This window comes from Mixophyes fleayi, chromosome 2 (genome assembly GCF_038048845.1).
Source record: "Mixophyes fleayi isolate aMixFle1 chromosome 2, aMixFle1.hap1, whole genome shotgun sequence".
NCBI classification, from domain to species: domain Eukaryota; kingdom Metazoa; phylum Chordata; class Amphibia; order Anura; family Limnodynastidae; genus Mixophyes; species Mixophyes fleayi.
In genome coordinates, this window is record NC_134403.1 from 336,024,387 (window position 1) to 336,045,856 (window position 21,470).

General features: G+C 38.5%; 1 protein-coding gene across 2 annotated transcripts in view; it reads left to right on the forward strand.

Moving 5' to 3' along the window:
* The first annotated feature begins 4,005 nt into the window (after positions 1–4,005).
* The window catches only part of FANCB (FA complementation group B), a 41,520-nt gene continuing 24,055 nt past the window's right edge, over positions 4,006–21,470 (forward strand). The window contains exons 1-5 of one of the 2 annotated variants that reach the window (XM_075196993.1): positions 4,006–4,141; positions 7,976–8,162; positions 11,495–12,459; positions 14,970–15,125; positions 20,755–20,841. In XM_075196993.1, the coding sequence (XP_075053094.1) occupies positions 11,536–12,459; positions 14,970–15,125; positions 20,755–20,841 (1,167 nt within the window). In that variant the 5' untranslated portion in view covers positions 4,006–4,141; positions 7,976–8,162; positions 11,495–11,535. The remainder of the gene's footprint in view (positions 4,142–7,975; positions 8,163–11,494; positions 12,460–14,969; positions 15,126–20,754; positions 20,842–21,470) is intronic. The other variant, XM_075196992.1, reaches the window with a different exon arrangement.

Here is a 21,470-nt window from a genome sequence, read left to right on the forward strand (position 1 = left end):
TCTAAAGACACACTAACAATATAAAACTAATACAATAAAACAAGGAATGTTGATTGATGGGTGGATTGCTACAAATAAAAGTGATGACCTCCTTAAATAATTACAGAAAGGGGATATTGTCTACACACCACCTAAAGCATATTGTCAAATGGCCATTTACACTTAAATGTGTGTCTGTGAGTAATGTCCTAAAATTACAACACATTGCCAGGTCACCGAATGATAAGAATATCAAAGTATCATTCAAAAGATATCCTATGATACATTTTGTTTCATTACCAAAACTGCCAAGAAAAGTCATATGAGAACTATGTTGTTTCACTCTCATTCTACTGAAGTGTACCTAGGTTATGAGTCATGCTGGTTATGTGGCAATTGTTCCAACAATGCTATAATTAAATCAGACTTAAAGGGAGATGACCACCTGCAGAAAACGTACATAAAAACAGGCTACTGGCAGAGGTCTGATATTCCTAATAATACATAACTTAACTATTGGTACCAAATGGGTGATAAAACCTATGAAAAGTGTCCTTTACCAAACTGGTACCTACAATCATGGACTTGCATTTCTTTTATTGTCTGGGAAAGGTACTCACAGATGTGAAATGTGCAATGCTGGCATGGCACCCACAAGAGTGTTTTCCACATAAACTTTTGACAGCTGGGTGCATTAAGAAGTAGCCCGGTGGGGGCAGTTGTAATACTTTGCAATAATAACGAAAAAATGTTGAAAGTTATTGCCCACGCCTGCCAGGACTGGTCAGAGTGGTGGTCAGTGGTCTAACACACACTGTTGGCTGTAGTGCTCACATAGTACCTGTTCTTATAGGAGAAACAAATGTGTATTATAATAGGACTCTGTTGTGCTCCAAGAGCCAGGTGGCAAGTAAAAACAGCCAGGTGGAGCACAAGAAAAAGTTGCTGGGGAGAACACGGACAACTTTGATCAGTCTTTTCTTATTTTATGCTGGGAAGACTATAATCCTGCGGTAGAAAAGTGCTCAATCACCTATTTTATTTAAAACTAGTTAATAATATCATATCTTAATACAAAACCACACATTAATTTTAGATACCCCAATAAATTTTTTACTGCCACCACATAACTGTCACTGCACAGGTGAGAACACAATCACTGCACTCCCTACTGCCACCACATAACTGTCACTGCACAGGTGAGAACACAATCACTGCACTCCCTACTGCCACCACATAACTGTCACTGCACAGGTGAGAACACAATCACTGCACTCCCTACTTCCACCACATAACTGTCACTGCACAGGTGAGAACACAATCACTGCACTCCTACTAGCACCACATAACTGTCACTGCACAGGTGAGAACACAATCACTGCACTCCTACTAGCACCACATAACTGTCACTGCACAGATGAGAGCACAATCACTGCATTCCTACTGTCACTGCACAGGTGAGAACACAATCACTGCACTCCTACTGCCACCACATAACTTCCACTGCACAGGTGAGAACACAATCACTGCACTCCTACTGCCACCACATAACTGTCATTGCACAGGTGAGAACACAATCACTGCACTCCTAGTGCCACCACATAACTGTCACTGCACAGGTGAGAACACAATCACTGCACTCCCTACTGCCACCACATAACTGTCACTGCACAGGTGAGAACACAATCACTGCACTCCCTACTTCCACCACATAACTGTCACTGCACAGGTAAGAACACAATCACTGCACTCCCTACTACCACCACATAACTGTCACTGCGCAGATGAGAACACAATCACTGCACTCCTACTAGCACCACATAACTGTCACTGCACAGGTGAGAACACAATCACTGCACTCCCTACTACCACCACATAACTGTCACTGCACAGATGAGAACACAATCACTGCACTCCTACTGCCACCACATAACTGTCACTGCACAGGTGAGAACACAATCACTGCACTCCTACTACCACCACCACATAACTGTCACTGCACAGGTGAGAGCACAATCACTGCACTCCTACTTCCACCACATAACTGTCACTGCACAGGTGAGAACACAATCACTGCACTCCTACTACCACCACATAACTGTCACTGCGCAGATGAGAACACAATCACTGCACTTCTACTGCCACCACATAACTGTCACTGCACAGGTGAGAACACAATCACTGCACTCCCTACCACCACCACATAACTGTCACTGCGCAGATGAGGACACAATCACTGCACTCCTACTGCCACCACATAACTGTCACTGCACAGGTGAGAGCACAATCACTGCACTCCTACTTCCACCACATAACTGTCACTGCACAGGTGAGAACACAATCACTGCACTCCTACTACCACCACATAACTGTCACTGCGCAGATGAGAACACAATCACTGCACTCCTACTAGCACCACATAACTGTCACTGCACAGGTGAGAACACAATCACTGCACTCCCTACTACCACCACATAACTGTCACTGCGCAGATGAGAACACAATCACTGCACTCCTACTAGCACCACATAACTGTCACTGCACAGATGAGAACACAATCACTGCACTCCTACTAGCACCACATAACTGTCACTGCACAAGTGAGAACACAATCACTGCACTCCCTACTACCACCACATAACTGTCACTGCACAGATGAGAACACAATCACTGCACTCCTACTAGCACCACATAACTGTCACTGCACAGATGAGAACACAATCACTGCACTCCTACTAGCACCACATAACTGTCACTGCACAAGTGAGAACACAATCACTGCACTCCCTACTACCACCACATAACTGTCACTGCACAGATGAGAACACAATCACTGCACTCCTACTGCCACCACATAACTGTCACTGCACAGGTGAGAACACAATCACTGCACTCCTACTGCCACCACATAACTGTCACTGCACAGGTGAGAACACAATCACTGCACTCCTACTAGCACCACATAACTGTCACTGCACAAGTGAGAACACAATCACTGCACTCCTACTGCCACCACATAACTGTCACTGCACAGGTGAGAACACAATCACTGCACTCCTACTTCCACCACATAACTGTCACTGCACAGGTGAGAACACAATCACTGCACTCCTACTGCCACCACATAACTGTCACTGCACAGGTGAGAACACAATCACTGCACTCCTACTGCCACCACATAACTGTCACTGCACAGGTGAGAACACAATCACTGCACTCCTACTAGCACCACATAACTGTCACTGCACAAGTGAGAACACAATCACTGCACTCCTACTTCCACCACATAACTGTCACTGCACAGGTGAGAACACAATCACTGCACTCCTACTGCCACCACATAACTGTCACTGCACAGGTGAGAACACAATCACTGCACTCCTACTGCCACCACATAACTGTCACTGCACAGGTGAGAGCACAATCACTGCACTCCTACTTCCACCACATAACTGTCACTGCACAGGTGAGAACACAATCACTGCACTCCTACTACCACCACCACATAACTGTCACTGCACAGGTGAAAACACAATCACTGCACTCCTACTACCACCACCACATAACTGTCACTGCACAGGTGAAAACACAATCACTGCACTCCTACTAGCACCACATAACTGTCACTGCACAGGTGAGAACACAATCACTGCACTCCTACTACCACCACCACCACCACATAACTGTCACTGCACAGGTGAGAACACAATCACTGCACTCCTACTTCCACCACATAACTGTCACTGCACAGGTGAGAATACAATCACTGCTCAGTGTATGAGGACACTGCACACAGGTATTACCATGTCTCACTGTACATATTACACATCAGTACACAGCAGCCACAGGCTGTAGCACAGCAGCAGATACACCAGGGATACACCGTCCTCCCCCCTCCAGTCCCGGGGTCACAGTGCTGTAATCCCCCTACTCACATCTGCCATCTCCGCGCTGCTTCGTTCTCTCTGCCCGGTGTCTCCTGGTCCTTCCGGCCTCCCTGACGTCACCGCGACGTCACCGCTACGTCACGGCCCAGGGCCCGCCCACTCCGTGTCAACGCCATCTGCGTCTGCAGCCGGCTCCTTCCTGACGTCAGCGGCACATAGCAACTGATACAGATTCGGGGTGACAGTGTTCCGGGCTGTGGGGGCAGTAAGATGAGGTGAGGGGGCAGCTGTTACCCCGAAGCACGGTTACCCATAGTACCATGCGGCACACATGGCGGGAGCTTTAGTTTCACTTCTCTGACACTGGTGGTAGTCCACTTGTAGCATGTCACAGCTCTACATGTATATGTACATGTAACATATCACAGCTGTCATGTATATGTACACATAACATATCACAGCTGCCATGTAAATGTATATGTAACATATCACAGCTGCCATGTATATGTACATGTAACATATCACAGCTCCCATGTAAATGTACACATAACATATCACAGCTCCCATGTAAATGTATATGTAACATATCACAGCTGCCATGTATATGTACACATAACATATCACAGCTCCCATGTAAATGTACACATAACGTATCACAGCTCCCATGTACATGTACACATAACATATCACAGTTCCCATGTAAATGTACACGTAACGTATCACAGCTCCCATGTACATGTACACATAACATATCACAGTTCCCATGTAAATGTACACGTAACGTATCACAGCTCCCATGTAAATGTACACATAACATCACAGCTCCCATGTAAATGTATACATAACATCACAGCTCCCATGTAAATGTATACATAACATCACAGCTCCCATGTAAATGTACACGTAACGTATCACAGCTCCCATGTAAATGTATACATAACATATCACAGCTCCCATGTAAATGTACACGTAACGTATCACAGCTCCCATGTAAATGTAAACATAACATCACAGCTCCCATGTAAATGTACACGTAACATCACAGCTCCCATGTAAATGTACACATAACATCACAGCTCCCATGTAAATGTATACATAACATCACAGCTCCCATGTAAATGTATACATAACATCACAGCTCCCATGTAAATGTATACATAACATCACAGCTCACCTGATGGGGCTCAGGATGTACTGTCTTAGACATAAAATCTAATGGTTATTTCCCAGTTCTGAAGACTTGTCCCTATAATAGGAAGCATGACCATCTGCACACTGCCTCTGGGTACAATTCTTACTACCCAAGTGTTGGACAGCAGGATTTACTATACAATACAGCATTATTATGTTACCAAAAAGCAGAGCAGGGCATGATTGATTCCAGGACATTACATTTAGGAGCCCCTTTCCCTGCTGGCAGTTTGGTGATGCTTGTAAAAGTTTGTGCCAATTCTTCCAGTGTTGGTGGGCAACAAAGATCGCCCCTCTTGCCCTGTTGTAAGCTAAAAGATTGACCAGTGAGCATACACGTTCCGGATCTGATACGCACTTTACACTATTTGGTAAATGTCATATTGGGGAGTGTAGTTCTCTGTCTAGTTAGAGTGCTTTCTGACATGTATCACTACGCCTACACAGTAATCATTAGTCCCAGATTTCCAGGGACAGTCTATGCTGTTAGACAGATAATAAACTTGCCGAGTGTGCCCTATTGCAGGTAAACACTGGTGACCAGGTAGAAAAAGAATATTGACAAATAGGGGATCAGGAAGTTATGACAATTCTGGACACCAAGTAATCATAATAAGATTATATAAAGTGCACATATCTCAGGTTCCGTAGCTTTAGTGTCCCGTGTCTATATAGAGAATTATATTGTATTGTGTTTATAGCCAGTGGACAGGTCATGTTGGGGACGTAGTATCCAATAAAGATGTTCAATATGTTATGAAAGTGCATGCCAAACAAGTTCGTGCACCAGTTCTAAAATTCAAAATGTACAATAAATTCTTCAATGGTAGGTAGACTAAAAAATAGAACTGAAATTCAAGCAAGGAGAACATGTTTGTTCATATTTAACCATTCGGACAGCGAATTTGAGCTTGAATCTAGTTGGATTGAGCCCTGTGTTTAAAAGGTGTAGTGTTCTATATCAGTGTGGGGAAAGGAGTAGTACAGCAATAAATGGAATCAGCTGCCACCGTGTATAAGAAGAATAAAATCACAGCACAGTGATGTTTTATACACATTTAAGCATTTTTACCAAAGAATATCTTCTTTATTCATATCATTGTACCCCACCCCCTAACCTTATCCTACTGTGTCCCCTCCTCTTCTTTATCTGTTGTGTACCCTTTATTTACTCCAAAAAAGGTATTACAAATCTGATAAGTTTAAAAAAAATCTATTTTTATCAAAGAACATAACAAAGTGCAACAAACAAGGCTGATAATTAATAAACTCTATGGGGCATATTCAATTAGCCACGTTACTCGCAAAAGTAACGCAGCGTTAAAAGTATTACTGTTATTACCGTAATTCTAACCCGAATTTCAGCTCGCAGCTCCCTAAACTGCGAGCAGAAAGCTGGCGTTAAAGGTACCGTAATAACAGTAATTATGCGCACTATTACCGTAATAATGGTAATAGTGAGCAAGCCGCATTACTTTTGACAGTAACGCGGCCAATTGAATATGCCCCTATGTACCTATAACAAGTTGAACAACAAGTGTTCTCATTTGTTATAGTAGCCATCTTCTCAATTACCAGGTGCATTGAGGATAAATGTAACGCATATGGAACTAAAGGTAATTCATTAAAAATGTATTACATACATTTTAATTCAATATAATAGTTACAAAATTAAGAATAGCATTAATTACTATGTATTTTCATGTTGACAGGATAACTGCAAACATTTCCATTGTCTGAAAATTGACTAGATCCCCAATAGACTTAGATCCCATCTTTCACAGTACTTTATCCAACATATGCAGTTTCTTACAATCTATCAGTATTATTGCCATCTCGTTTTTAGTAACCACTGTGTCACGTAATTCATCAAGAAGTCAAATAGAAAAGTAACAAATCACACTTAATCTTCAGTGAATGGAATTGATATCTGATTACTGCGAGTGTACTGAATTTTTTCAATCCACAGAAATTCGCTATTGTAAAGTTATGTTATTAGGTTCCATAAAGCAATTTACTGATATTTGATATTAATATAGGGGCCCTTTAATTCTCCAAGACATGGGCAGTAAATTGGTTTCACTTTTGCATGAATGGCAAGATGTGTTTTTGTCTATTTTTCATGAAAATCAGATTAAGTTACAAACACTAATACGTGCCCAGTTTGTACCTAATATATGGACTTGCCCCCAGTGTTGTGCCACTCTCTTCAGCCAAATAGACCCCGCTGCTTCAGAGATTGAAGTCACCTGTGGCTATGATATCTGGTGTTATCAGGCACAGTGGAGTCTATCCCCTTTAGGGATGCTGAGATGAGTGCCCATTTTGAATCCCAGTGTCAGCACCTTGTGACGTTGGATGAGTCACTCTGTTTTCCTGTGTCCTAAATACCACAAACTATATTATAGACTTGATTGGATAGGGAACATGTCTAAAAAAAATGTGTGTTCACAGTGCTGAGTAAAACTGTACACGGCTTATATAAAAATGTATAAATAAATGTAAGACCTAATTTAATCAAGTGCTGTGCTCATGTTGTTTTATAGGTGTAGGCTTCTATAATTGTATAGAGTGTTATATAATTTTTTTTTTTAGGATAATGTATTCTGCACTGATTATTATAGGAATATTAGAAGTCACTGTGGAGTTTTGGAGGCATGAGGCTGCAGGCATTTCTATACATCACAAACTCCAGACTTCTCTACAACGTACAGGATATGGTATTCCCTAGTATTATAACATTGTATTAAAAGACCTATAATAAGCCAATTAAAGCAACATTACTCAAAAGTAAGAGGAAGCAGCATGAAATAAAGCAGGGAAGGTGGGAAAGGTATTGTGTTTATGTACGTGACGTTTTACGTGTGTTTCACCATAGAGAAGAATAACCCTTTGTGCCTAATTCTATTGGTTTGTAGATATAAAAAAGACAAGCAGAACATGCCATTATGACTAAGTGACCAATTGAAAAATGGGGTTGTTTTGTTTTAAGACTTTTTACAATGTTATGTCATACTGGCCTTCTCTCCCGGAATTTCCGAGAAGGCTCCCGAATTTCAACCACCCCTCAGGATCGCCCGGAGGGGAGGTTATAAAAGTTGGCAAGTATGTGTTATGTAACTTTAGAGAGGAAGTAAAACTAGTATTTCATATTGTATTTCAAAAGCTGAGCATTACTGAGCTGAATTATATACCTGAAATAGTTGAAGGGTTTTTCTTGATTAAGTCAGTCCACAATGATTTTTTCATCCATCTGCAGCAGTTCGCTGTGTTAGGAAGGAAGTGCATCTAACAGACAGCTCATTTACAAAGTAAACACTATGGGCCTGAGTCATTAAGGAGAGCAAAGCATAAAAAAAGGAGTAACCTTTGCACCTGGGCAAAACCATGTTGCATTGGAGGGGGAGGTAAATTTAAAATGTGGGGACAGATTTATAGTTGGCGTAGGGCATGTCCCAGATCAACTTTATTTTTCAGTGTAATAATAAAGCTATTAAGTATTTGTGTGCTAGATGAAAAAACAGCCAGTATTTAACTTATGTGCAAAATAATAAATTAATTTGCACCCCTTGCATTGTAGTATGGTTTGTCCCAGAGAACATTTACTCCTTTTTTTGCCTTAATGACTCCGGCCCTATGTGTATCGCAAACTGGTTTTGGTGTGCCTATCTGGGCTGTTTAGTGCATTTTATGCTGCATGTCTATGATTGAGATGAGCCAGAAAGATCAGAGGATGTGCACTGTGCATATTTAACGATCGCATCAAACTCCTCCCCTAGCACTTTGGAACCACCACTTAATAAATAAAATGTTTCACTTTTTCTACAAAAATACTTCTTCGTTAAGTTTAATCTATGGCTTAAAATAGTAATGAGAGACATTGGGGATGTTTTTTTATATGTAGCATTTTTGTGTGTTTATAGCCTATTTTTTCATATTGGCCAAAATATACAAAGATATGTGCTTCGCTGGCAAAATACAACTGGAAGGTACAACATGCTCTCGGATAAATCTATATGGTGACCCAAAATGGCTCAGAGCTGGTAGTTTTGCATATTGAAAATAGATCTGCTCCCTTCTGCAAAGCAAGAATTACCCTTAAAATGCATCATCTCCACCCATTTATCTTGTTTTAATAATTCCACCCAGGGAAATGAAAATGAAGTGTGGATAGGTGGTTTGTACACAATGACAGGGCCTGTGATATTACAACATCTTAAGTTATTGCAAGCTCTTCTTTTTGATCGTTATCAGATCCCATTATAATACTGTCCCAAAAATTTGAGATAGGCCACAGCTGTTTATAATGGAGTGGGGAGGTAATGCTGTATTTAAGTCTTACCAGAGCTGCAGTGTTATGTCCACTGAACATTACATTTTACCTTCATGATTTATGCCTGACCATTTTAATTTTGTGGTTTAATGGTCATTTAATAACATAACACACTGTGGATAAGAAGAAATACTGGCGGGAATTACTGTTTTTATATCAACACTACTGAATCCATGCTGCCTAATAAGTACAATTTAACCGAATGTAAAAGTAAAGCACAGCTACTTTTCAATGAGAATCTCAGCATGTGTGTAGTGTAGGGGCAGATGTGCTTGAATACATTTATATTTAATGAACTATGCACAGAAAGTATTATTGCCCAATATGTATTAAATTTATCCTGTGCTGTAGCTAAGGATATTAGTCACTAGGGAGTTAAGAGAAGCTACCGGATACATTATCCGTTTTAATACTAAATTTGTCATTTACAAATAAAAGTATTTTGTTGGGGTGAGTAAAAGTTATTTATAAAGATTAATTATCACCAGCCACACACAGACCATTCCTGCTGCTTGGCACTAGTGCAATGTAGCCAAACAACTTGGACAACATCCAGTCTCTCACCAGCATCACCGCAGCCTGTTGGTGGGTGATACCATCTTCCAACCACATCTACCAGCATGTCCGATAATGGTCCGATCAATTTCAATAAGAATGTTGTGCATTATGGTTATTTTGAGGCTACTCACACTCTAATATCTCTCCAAATGCTTGATATTGACTGCAATATCAAAGAGAGATTGACCAGCATAAGAGGAAGTGGTGATAACTACAGCCAGCTGGATGAGAAGTGCCTCTCTCGTCTTGCATCAAGGAAGGGGTACACCCTTTAGGCAAATCGGTTTGCAGATTTTTTTCATCACCACCTTGGTGTTTCAGGCCTGGTAATCCAGCACCCAAGACTACCAACAGTGTGTTCATGTGGGATTCATTTTGAAAGACTTTCATGATGGAATGTGCTCTGTTGTGTTTAGACTGTGATACATTTACAATGTTACAGAATGTTGTAACTGTGTTACTTTAACAACAGATGGCTGGAAGTTATGAAGTCATTGCTCATAGTAATTTATATTCTTGTTGTACAATATTTATTTAATTATAATGTCTAATGATCATGTCAAGTTGGGTAGGTCTTGTATTCAATCGCTGTATAGAGCAGAGGTGTGAATCCAATGGGTAGGAGCCCCAAGTAGCACCCCAGTTTCTGTTTCTGGCATCCACTGAGCCAGATGTGCCTCACCTGTTTGGGGTGCAGCAAAATGGCACACTGGTATTTGGATTTCCAAAACATTAACACACCAGTATTGGGATCCAACTTCAAAAAGACAACACATAAATTAAGCACCATTGGTGTAGAGTGATCAGTACATGGCCTAACCAAAAGTAATGTCCCCCACCAGCTCTGCAGTTTGAATAGATACAAGCAAATAAAAACTGCTTCTGGGATTCCCAAACGTGTCTGCAAATTATTTTAGATCTTACAACAATAAAATAAAAATACAGATACATTTCTTGGACAGATATTCACTTTATTGCACATATTTCAAGATGGAATTACCCTTTATGTCAGGGTTTACTGAAATGCAAAATCCATTTGCATGATGTCTTAATCTGCATAAATGTAAATTGAATCCGCCCCACCAGCAGATATTTTAAATAATGCCTGATATTTTATATCGTGACACAAAGAAGGAGGGACACAGCTTGATTGATTATTTTTCTCAATAATACCATCTTTGTTCATAACCATATATTGCAGTCAGACATTTACTCGGGCTGTACTATTAATGTTGGGTTTCTCAAACCTGCATGGCAGATACACTTTAGGGTTGCACTACACTATATTTAATACTGGGGGGATCCATCTGCATGATTCCAAAATGCTCAAATATAAGGGCAGATTCGGTTTGGCATGAGGTCCACTCATTTTCCATTGTGTCCCATGGAGGTGAGCAGAAAATGACCACTGCAGTCAATATGCCCATCTTAGCATGGAGGCGATGTTCAGCGGCACCTTACACTGAATTGAATCTGCCCCTTAGAGGTCAAAACATATGATTTTTAGAAGATTGATTTTAAACTTTTAGGTTGTTTTTTTTTTCAGATCACTTTAAATCTGCTCATTTAAAATTTCTCCATTCAAAAATGGAATCTGTTCTTAAAAAGCCTGAACGAGTTTTGTCTTACGACGGGGAGATCATTACTTTTCAATTATTGCAAACAAAGAGTGGCTCGGACATTGCCGAAAAAAGTGCTTTATCTTTCTCAAGAAAAACATTCCATACTGACACTGGACAGTTTATTGAAACATCATCTGGACAATACATCATCCCATCTAGTAAATCTACCTTCCAATTTGTTTCCGTTCGCTGTGTTGCAGACAGCAGAACTGGCCTTTGCCTTCCATGCATTTTGCTAAGGACAAGTAAACGAAAGTCTTCAAGGCTGATTCTGCTACTGCTCCACGGTTCACATGAAGTGGAACCATATTTTAAGTTCAAAGTAGAGGCTGAAACTATAGAAGACCTACAAATAACTGATGGTCCAACTGTTCTGTGGAAACAAAATGAAAAACTCTTTTATGTTTCTTCTGTAACCTCAGAAGTTTTAACAGCTCCTATAGATATTTCTGCCATCCTCTGGACTGGAACTGTTGAAGAAGACACTTGTGTTTTGTGTATAACAACCATAAGATTGGATGCTGAACACTTAACAAGCACTTCTGTTTCTAATAGAACATTTCAAGGAAGGGAGTTTGTTTTATACTGCATCGAAAATAAGAAAACCATGTCAGGGTCCTGCCTTGTTCCTCATACATACGCAAGTGTATTGCGCTGCCTTGATGTTTGCATGATGCAAAATGTTAATGGCAGATATGAGACATCTGCATTAGGAGCAAGCAATAAGCAATTGATCTGGTTCCAAAACGGAGTCCCCAAACATGTTTTCCAGCTGCCGTTTGAAAATCTTTCAAGGTTACAGGTTGCCTATACCAGCCGGGCAGAGATGTTATGTGTTCTTTCCTTTGCTTCTGGGGATGCATGTGCAGTATGGAAAGATGGGTGGAAGGTAAATTATATTTTATGGTTGTATTTATCAGCATTTTAATTATCAATATTTACATATTATTCCGTTTTGGACATTATTTTATCAGAAAATACATAATTTAATTGTTTTGTAAAGATCCCTTTCCTCTTTAGTATGTTATAACCTTCACCTGTTACTGTTGCTTCTCCTGTGCATGAGAAGGCTTATCCTGAAATGAAAGGATAACTCCAGCCAAGGCTATTTTCCTGGATAGAAAGACAGAGGAAGCATCCAGGGGTCCGGGGGATTATATATAGCACAGAAATTCATATGTTAGATTCAGTGCAGCCAGCACCTGATTGGGTAGATTCTGCTGTCACCTGCTCTGTACTGAAACCACAATTTTTGAATTGTTTTGGTGTTCTGTTTCTTTGATCATGTACAACTCAAGTCACCTGGAGTATACAGAGGTTTGGGAATAATAAAAATAAAGGCGGTAGCCTTTCTCAGTGTCCTAAATATGTGAAGCGTAAGAAAAAAAACTTAAATGATATCAAAGCTGTATTTTTAGATATATTTAACCCATAAAACCTTGAAATTATTTCCTGTTCCAACCAAAGAAAATAATAATCCAGCAGCATGCTATCAGCTATACGGTCATAGAAGACCTCATTTAGAGTTGGGAGCAAATCCAGCAAATTTGCACCTGGACAAATCATGTTGAGATGCAAGGGGTGCCATTTTATGTATTGATTTGTGTGCATGGGAAATGCTGCCTGCTTTTGCATGTAACACACAAATGCTGTGCAGATTTATGTTTACACTGCAATTTGGTGTTGAGCCCAACTCTAAATCTCTCCGCACATATTAAATTTGCCCTCCTAGCGGTGCAACAAGGTTTTGCCAAGGTGTAAAATTACTCCTCCTAGCTGGATCTACTCCTGACCGTAAATGGAGCTCTCTATGAGAGTGTAGCTAATGGCAGGCTACTGGATTATAATTTCCTTGGTTGAGACCGCTGCAGCTCAGGAGAACTCGCCAGCACTGCAATGAGTCTAGAGGGAGGTACAAACAGAGCTGTGTTACTTTCTAATGCATACAATGATTAAACAGAGCCATTGCTATGTCCATTCAGCTTTGAGTTCACCCAAAATGTGGCGGCTCCTGCCATGGGTTGGTGGCTGTAAATTAGCTTTTCTCCTTACTGACAACATGTCTGTTTCCACTACGCATGTTTCTACTTAGAAAAGTACTCTACTGAAATGTTTAAAAACAAAACCCTCCCTCAACTATCATAACTGGATCCCCACAGTTTCCACTCTATTCACTTCTACTTCAACTGGTTAATAGTCAGTTATTTAGCAAGCGACATCTTGGAGAACTTTGAATAAATGCAATGAGTAGTGCAGGTGTATGGAGAACACTAACTGGGCAGCACTGCTTCCAATCCCTCTGGTTATAGTAGATAGGAGTAGGGATGAGAGAGATACCAGCTTTATAGCAATACTGCAGTAATATTACGGAATTAGTGGCGCTATATAAATAACTGATGATGAATAATAGATAATGCTAAGGCAATATGTTTATTTATCTTTTAACTTTATTTAATAAGTGATCCATGTACAAGCAAATGATAAAGATATGAAATCAAATTGGAACATAAAGATGATTGCGCAATACTTATCAGGGGTACATTTAAATAAGCTAAGCATTTGTTATTTTATTAGTAAAATAATAAAAACAGAGTAAGAAATTGAGTGCAACATATGGGCAAATTTTCAAATTTGGGGGGAACAGAAAGTGAATAGAATTTGGTATAGGAAAGAGAAAGTGGGTTGTTGACCCACGATAGTAGGGAAAGGATTGTTATGCTATCAATTTAGAAAAACAAGAGACAACAATTAAAGTGTGTTGTTTTAATTAAGACTTTTGATGAATTATTAAGGACACTTGTCACCATCTCCATTGAATACTTGTATCAGATCCTGATAAGGACTGATTGTAATGAGGGGGGATTAGGTTGGTTCTAGTGCTGACAAGATGCAGCAGAAATGACGTGATACATTTTGATGGTGTGTGGCTGATGGAGCCCCCAGAGGGTGGAGGGACAATATATAGTAGGTCTTATTTTTTACTAAAGCAGTATTACTGGAATGGACAACTAAATAGACGATGGGGAGAGAGGAAAGGGGGCCTGGAGGAGAAAGAGGGAGAGAAAATGTGGGTGCAATGGAGAGACTTGGAGTAATGTGCGTATAATATAAAATCTGCAATGGATTTATTAATATTGTTATCATGGTAATATTTTTGCAATAACCTAAGTCTAGTCAGGGGAAGGTGGTTTGTTTGGTTATTAAAAAGGAAATAATTAAGTGGAGTTTGTCTAACAATAAAACAATTCTGGCATACACTTTTTAAATTAAAATTTAGAATTATCGGGTACACACAGATGTTAAAGGCAGTAGGGTAAAAAGTTGTGCACTGTGAAATCTTCCAGCTATTGAGATGGACAGAGGAATGGCTAAAACAAATGTATATATTTACCTTTACAGACAGCTGCTACATGGCAGCAAGTGGAAAATATACTGGTTGATGATTTTGTTGGCAGAGGATCTGATCAAATGTTACTATTGTTCAAAGATGATCAAAGTAATCCCACTGACCACCAGGCATTCAGACTAACTGACTGCGGGGACATTGACTATCCAGTGAGTACAAAATGACAACTTTGTTAAGTCTGTTTGTTTACATGCTGATATCCATGTATAATGCAGATTTGTATTTATATTTTTAGTCTTTTATATTTTTTGTCTCTATACCTGTGCTCCAATATTAATACAAGCATGGACAAAATAACAGTCAGATGTAGCAGTGGAACTTTACAGGAGATGGCAGAAAAATTAGGTGCTGCCAATTAATTGTACACATTGCATTTGTCTTTATTAGCTGAGCATGTTAAGCCTTCCAAAATAAATATATTTATATGTTCTGTAAAGACCAAAACCTGTATTTATAGTGAGCTTACTCATTTGATTTGTAAGGCCACAACCTCATCATGGCACTCACAACTCACAATTGGGGACTCAGCAATATTACAAATACCAACAGCCTGGAATTCAGGAAGTAAAACAAATAATACAATACTAACAAAACATATAGCAGTGATTCTTGGCTAATGTGTCAGGATACTTTGGAGTGTCATGACACCAAGCTACAAGCATACCTGTCTTCAGTCTTGATTTTCAAAGGGATGTCCCTATTTTGGCACCAGAAAAAGGGATGATCTTGTCTGAAATGTGTATTGCTGGGGAAGATCTGGCCATGGTTTTAGTAACAATATATAATAAAGAAGTGGCATGAATATATGTAAAATATCCTGCAACATATGTTCTTATATTTAGAGTAGTCAGTTCCGTGAAATATAACATATTTGAAGGGTAGTGATGTGTCACATGACTCCATTGTCACATGACTCCATGATGGAATGTGTTATTGTAAACAGAGCTCTTCTGTGGCTTTTAGTATCCTTACATTTTACACTAAGGGATATGTTATTCCCATATTTTATTTATTTGTTTAATGTAAAAGTGTAAATGGTACAAATCGTAATTCTGTTTAGTTTAAAATTATACTCATATTAATGATTCTGATTTTATTTATAACAATATTAACATTAGTGTGTAATGAACTATGAGCTGAACCTTGTGTGTCAGCAGATACTAACAAATGCAGAGGTGATTTCAGTTGAAGCACCACAAAGGTTGTGAGCCTGTGGCACCTAGACTTGACTTCAGTACACATACAACTGCTTTACTTATTTTTCACAACACGGCGCACAGACAGAGTGTTGTACATAGCAATAACCATGCCACATCCTCAGATTGCATGCACACCTAAGCTCTAGTCACTTCATATTTTGTTATTGCAGACTTATTCTCTTAAATTAAACTCCAGAAGTTAACAGCTCCTAATTGTTCATATATTTACAGCCCATCTAAAAAGCTAATTACCATGTTGAGAACTGACCCAATATTCATGTTATGTATTCTCTGTTCAACTAATAATATCACTGAAGCATTTCCATAGCTGCATTATCATGAATATTCAGGCCGGCCAATGGCTGCCTCCTCTGTGAGTAGGTGACACGTCCACTTTAATTACATCTCTTATCTGCAGACACATTTGGATTTTTTAAAGTAAGATAATGTCTCCTGAGCTTCCTCTCCTCCAGTTAATTTAACCGCTATGCCTGTGGGCTGGTTGAGTTGTATAACCCTGAATAAATACTGTACTTCCCCAGTGAGCATTATCCCTTCTATTAAAGCGGTTACCTGTGTCATTAATGTCACGCATCCAATGTAGTGTGAAAGACAAACACGGAAACAATGCAGATGACAACATATACTGTAAAACAAACACGGCTTTCTACATTCTATGTAAACATTAGTCATCGACATAAACCCCTTTAATGTCTGGGGTTATATTTTAGCTGCATATCTAGTCCAGTTTTACAAGTTTTAATATATTTATTTTGTTGATCTACATGAACTTTATAGACGTTATATACACTATATATATGTATATATGTGTATATATATATATATATATATATATATGTATATATATGTATATATGTATATATGTATATATATGTATATATGTATATATGTATATATATGTATATATATATATATGTATGTATATATGTATGTATATATATGTATATATATATATGTATGTATGTATGTATATGTATATATATATGTATATATATATATATGTATGTATATGTATATATATGTATATATATATATATATATATATATGTATGTATATATATATATGTATACGTATATATATGTGTATATATATGTATATATGTATGTATATATATATATATATATATATATATGTATATATATATATATATATGTATGTATATATATATATATATGTATGTATATATATATGTATGTATATGTATATATATATATATATATATATATATATATATATATATATATAGCAAAATAGTTTTTTCCTTTATTGATACATACAGAAGCAAATGCTTATTAAAACTATTCCCCAGTTATAAATAAAAAGACAGTTGAGAATGCAATATTGGCACTATTAATACAGAAACATTATATGTTAATAATGTTTAACTTTGGTAAGGAAATTGTGCATTTAAGTTGGTACATTGCATATCGGAGAACTACAGTTATATGTTTATACATAAAATACTACTGGCCCATGGCGTTTTTCCGTATTTCGTATATTCAGTGGTCAAAGTGGAAATTTAGACGTGATGGTATGGAGAATGGAATTTGCAATCAAAGCATTAGGAGAAGTGGGGATATAGCATACCGCTGAATACACCCCCACTTCTACCACTGTGTGTGTTTGTGTGTGTGTAGGCTCCTGAATTTTAGGGAGCCTTCCAGGAAGAGTAGGCATCCTGCCCGACCGTGATGGAGGCGGGGCTTAATAACGCGATTTTGCTTCATTAAGCCCCCACTTGAACTGCAGTGAATTTTGCCATTTCCCAGCATGTGGGATCCTATAGAGCAGGGGTGGGCAAACCAGTCCTCAAGGGCCATAAACAGTTCATGTTTTTAGGATTTATTTAATCATGCACAGCTGAGTTAATCTATTTGGCTGGGTCAGTAATTATCCCAGCTGTTTCTACAGACAGAAATCCTAAAAACATGAACTGTTTATGGCCCTTGAGGACTGGTTTGCCCACCCCTGCTATAGAGGGAAGGTTTGAAAAGTTGGCAAGTATGAGATATAGATAGATATATTGTGTGTGTAATATATAATCATTACATAAGATGTTTATTTGTGTAGTGGTATCTAAAACAGTTTATGAAAAAAAAGATTACAAATCCTACCTGGTTTTAATTTTAATATACCAGATGATTGATATGATTTATTTTATTGGTTTTTTTTTATCATATCTTCTTATACTGAGTATTTCTATTATTTTTAATGTATCCTTTGTCAAGATCCTTCTCCTATTGACACCTTCCCTTAATTTATTAAGTAAAACTTGAATTTTAGTAATTCACAATGAGTACATTATGAGCTGGAGTGTCCTTGTGTTAAGATTAGGCATGGACAATGAAGGAATCCCTATCCTCTGCGCATTAAGCCAGTTTGGGGACATTTTCTTATCATAATCTTTCAATATGTTTCAGTATTCTCACATGTGTAGAACCTCATAGAGGATTATGCTGGCTTGCTTCTGTCGCATGTCCAGTGATCAACATCTTTACCACAATAAAGATTCTTGGCAGACGTCTTTGGTGCCACTAATCATCCCTGAAAAGAGGAAACCACTATGGCTCTCAGATAAACTTTTAATTTTTTTTTTATTTGGTACATGTTCACTTGTTAGTGTGGCATTCACACAAGTTTACTCAAATACACTTTACTGTATGTGTTCCATCCTTTCTTCTTATCGTCATTGATTTACTAATCCTAGATAACAGCGGGTGCCTTGGAATGCTGCCACTTCAGTGTAAATGGGAATGTGTTTATGTTACAGCTTGCATTAGTGGCAAGCATGACCTTGGACTGGAATTTAGTGTCATTTCATATTGTTGTTTACTATGGTGCCAGTAGTCTTTTCTGTATAAACCTATAACTAGTTCTTTTAGTTGCAATTTATTTATTAGAACGCAATATTTGCTTATTAATGTTAATACACAAAAATGTCTTTCGGGTATAATGTCTCTGTATTATGTACTGATAATAGTGCCCAGTCAATTCTCTGTTTTCTTCCTTTGTTATTGTTATGCTCATTCGGAAAAAAAATAAAAATAAATATATATATATATATATATATATATTACAGCACTCAAAGGGGCGTATTCAATTGTTAGCGTTAACGCTAACAAACGAGCGCTTGAAAAATCTTAGCGTTAATACGGTAATTACTCGCGGAATTTCAGCTCGCAGCAAATTCCGCGAGTAAACTACCGTATTAACGCTTTTCGCACGCAATATTACCGTATAAACGGTAATATTTTTCGAGCGCTCGTATTGCAGCGTTAACGCTCACAATTGAATACGCCCCAAAGGGTTTTAATAAAGGTTAAAATAAGTGATATTTATTAAACAATGTTTCTGACCCACTCCAAGTCACTTTTCAAGGCAGAATGAGTAGAACAGCCTATCTTACATACCCAGCAGTGTGCAGGCCAAAATAGCATGCATGGTTGCCATGGAAATCATATAAGTTGCTGGTCACGTGTCTGCCTCTGGCCAACATGGTTGGAAACACCAATTTCAGGCAGAGTACTGCCGCTAACATTTGATGTAAGTCCTCTTACTCAATATCTGTGAAGATAAGAGACAAATCAGACCCAACTAATAACACTTTCATACTGCCGCCCCGGGTTGTTAACCTGGGATATTGCCGGGGCACAGGGCAGTATAGATAAGAAGAATCCCGGGTCGGGCGGGTAAATACTGCACCTGCCCGACCCCGGTTTTAGAAAAAAAAAAGTGAAAAAAAAGATTTTAATTACTAAAAAATACAAAACAAATGTGTACTTAACTTATTTTCAGCCAGCGGTGTCTCCGGTGCGTTGCCGGTTGTCAGGGGGACCTCTGGGTACTAAAATGACGTCATTTCTAATCCATTAGAAATGACGTCATTTTAGTACCCAGAGGTCCCCCTGACAGCCAGCAACGCACCGGAGACACCGCTGGCTGAAAATAAGTTAAGTAAACATTTGTTTTGTATTTTTTAGTAATTAAAATCTTTTTTTTTACTTTTTTTTTTACTTCACAATTTTTTTTTTTACAGTATGAATGGTGAGACCCGGGAATTACACGGGTTGCACCATTCATACTGCAGACGAGCGGGGTCCAACACGGGAATTACCCCTCGCAAAATCCCGGGTCTAAGTCCCGGGATTTTAGACCCGGGATTTTGTGGTTGGACTATTCATACTGCACCAAGACCCGGGTTTTTCAGCGTGCCTCTGCAAAAACCCGGGTTTTTGGTGCAGTATGAATGGGGTATTAATGTTTAAACCTACCACATAAGATATTAAATTCAGCCATTTTTATTTTTTTTTTAAAACCTAATAGACGTTCAGAAGTTGCCAATCATCTCTTTGTATACACACAATACGTATATTGTTCTCCACGTAATCTATTTGGAATGTTTTTAAAATCATATGTGTCAAGTACCTGCAGGTTAATATTCACTTTCAGGTGGGGTAAGTGAAAGCAGATAAAATGTGTTTTTAGAATTATTACAATTTTTTCTCTTAAATATTATTTTTATGTATATAATGTTTGCAGTTTTGTTTTTTGTTTTAGGCTGTCCGCACGGGTGATAAAATTATTGAGAATCAGTTCCAGGAAAATCATTTTCGAATGATACAGACGCTTGAAGCCAGATTACAGGTTAGACTTCAAAATGAGCACTTTCTTCCCTTATTCAAATCCAGAAATGTAAAAATGAACAATCCATAGGCTTATCTCTCATTTTTGTATGGCAGCATCCTATGGTGTGTATGGCCTGTATATACTTCTATAATGTAAATATGGACCCTTACTTAAAAAATATATATTTACTAATATAGTAATAATTGGAAGCAGAACATGATTCCTGGGTGAAATAGGACATGTTGGGAGTTATGTATTAAACATCATTTGTTTCTGAAACAGCCATAAATGTTTACTAATATATGCTAATATACAGAGTGGATGCTATAAAATATGTTGACACAAAAAAATAAAGTTTGATAGTCAAATGTTTAGGCATATGCTTTTCCGTGACACCTGCCGCCTTTTGCGAGAATACAAGTAGAATGCAGCATTTTTACCGGAAGCATACGGGTTTGTGCTGCAACATTGATGTGGATGTATACTAGCCGGATGAAGAGATAAATGCCTCCTGGGTGCACTTCCGCTCCTCATACTGGTGCCACAGGAAAAGAGAACCAAGTATAACTGCTCTGACTCTCATCCACTCAGAGGATGCTTGCTGTAATATAAGCGGTCGTCACAACCCAAACTCATACAGTAGAAGG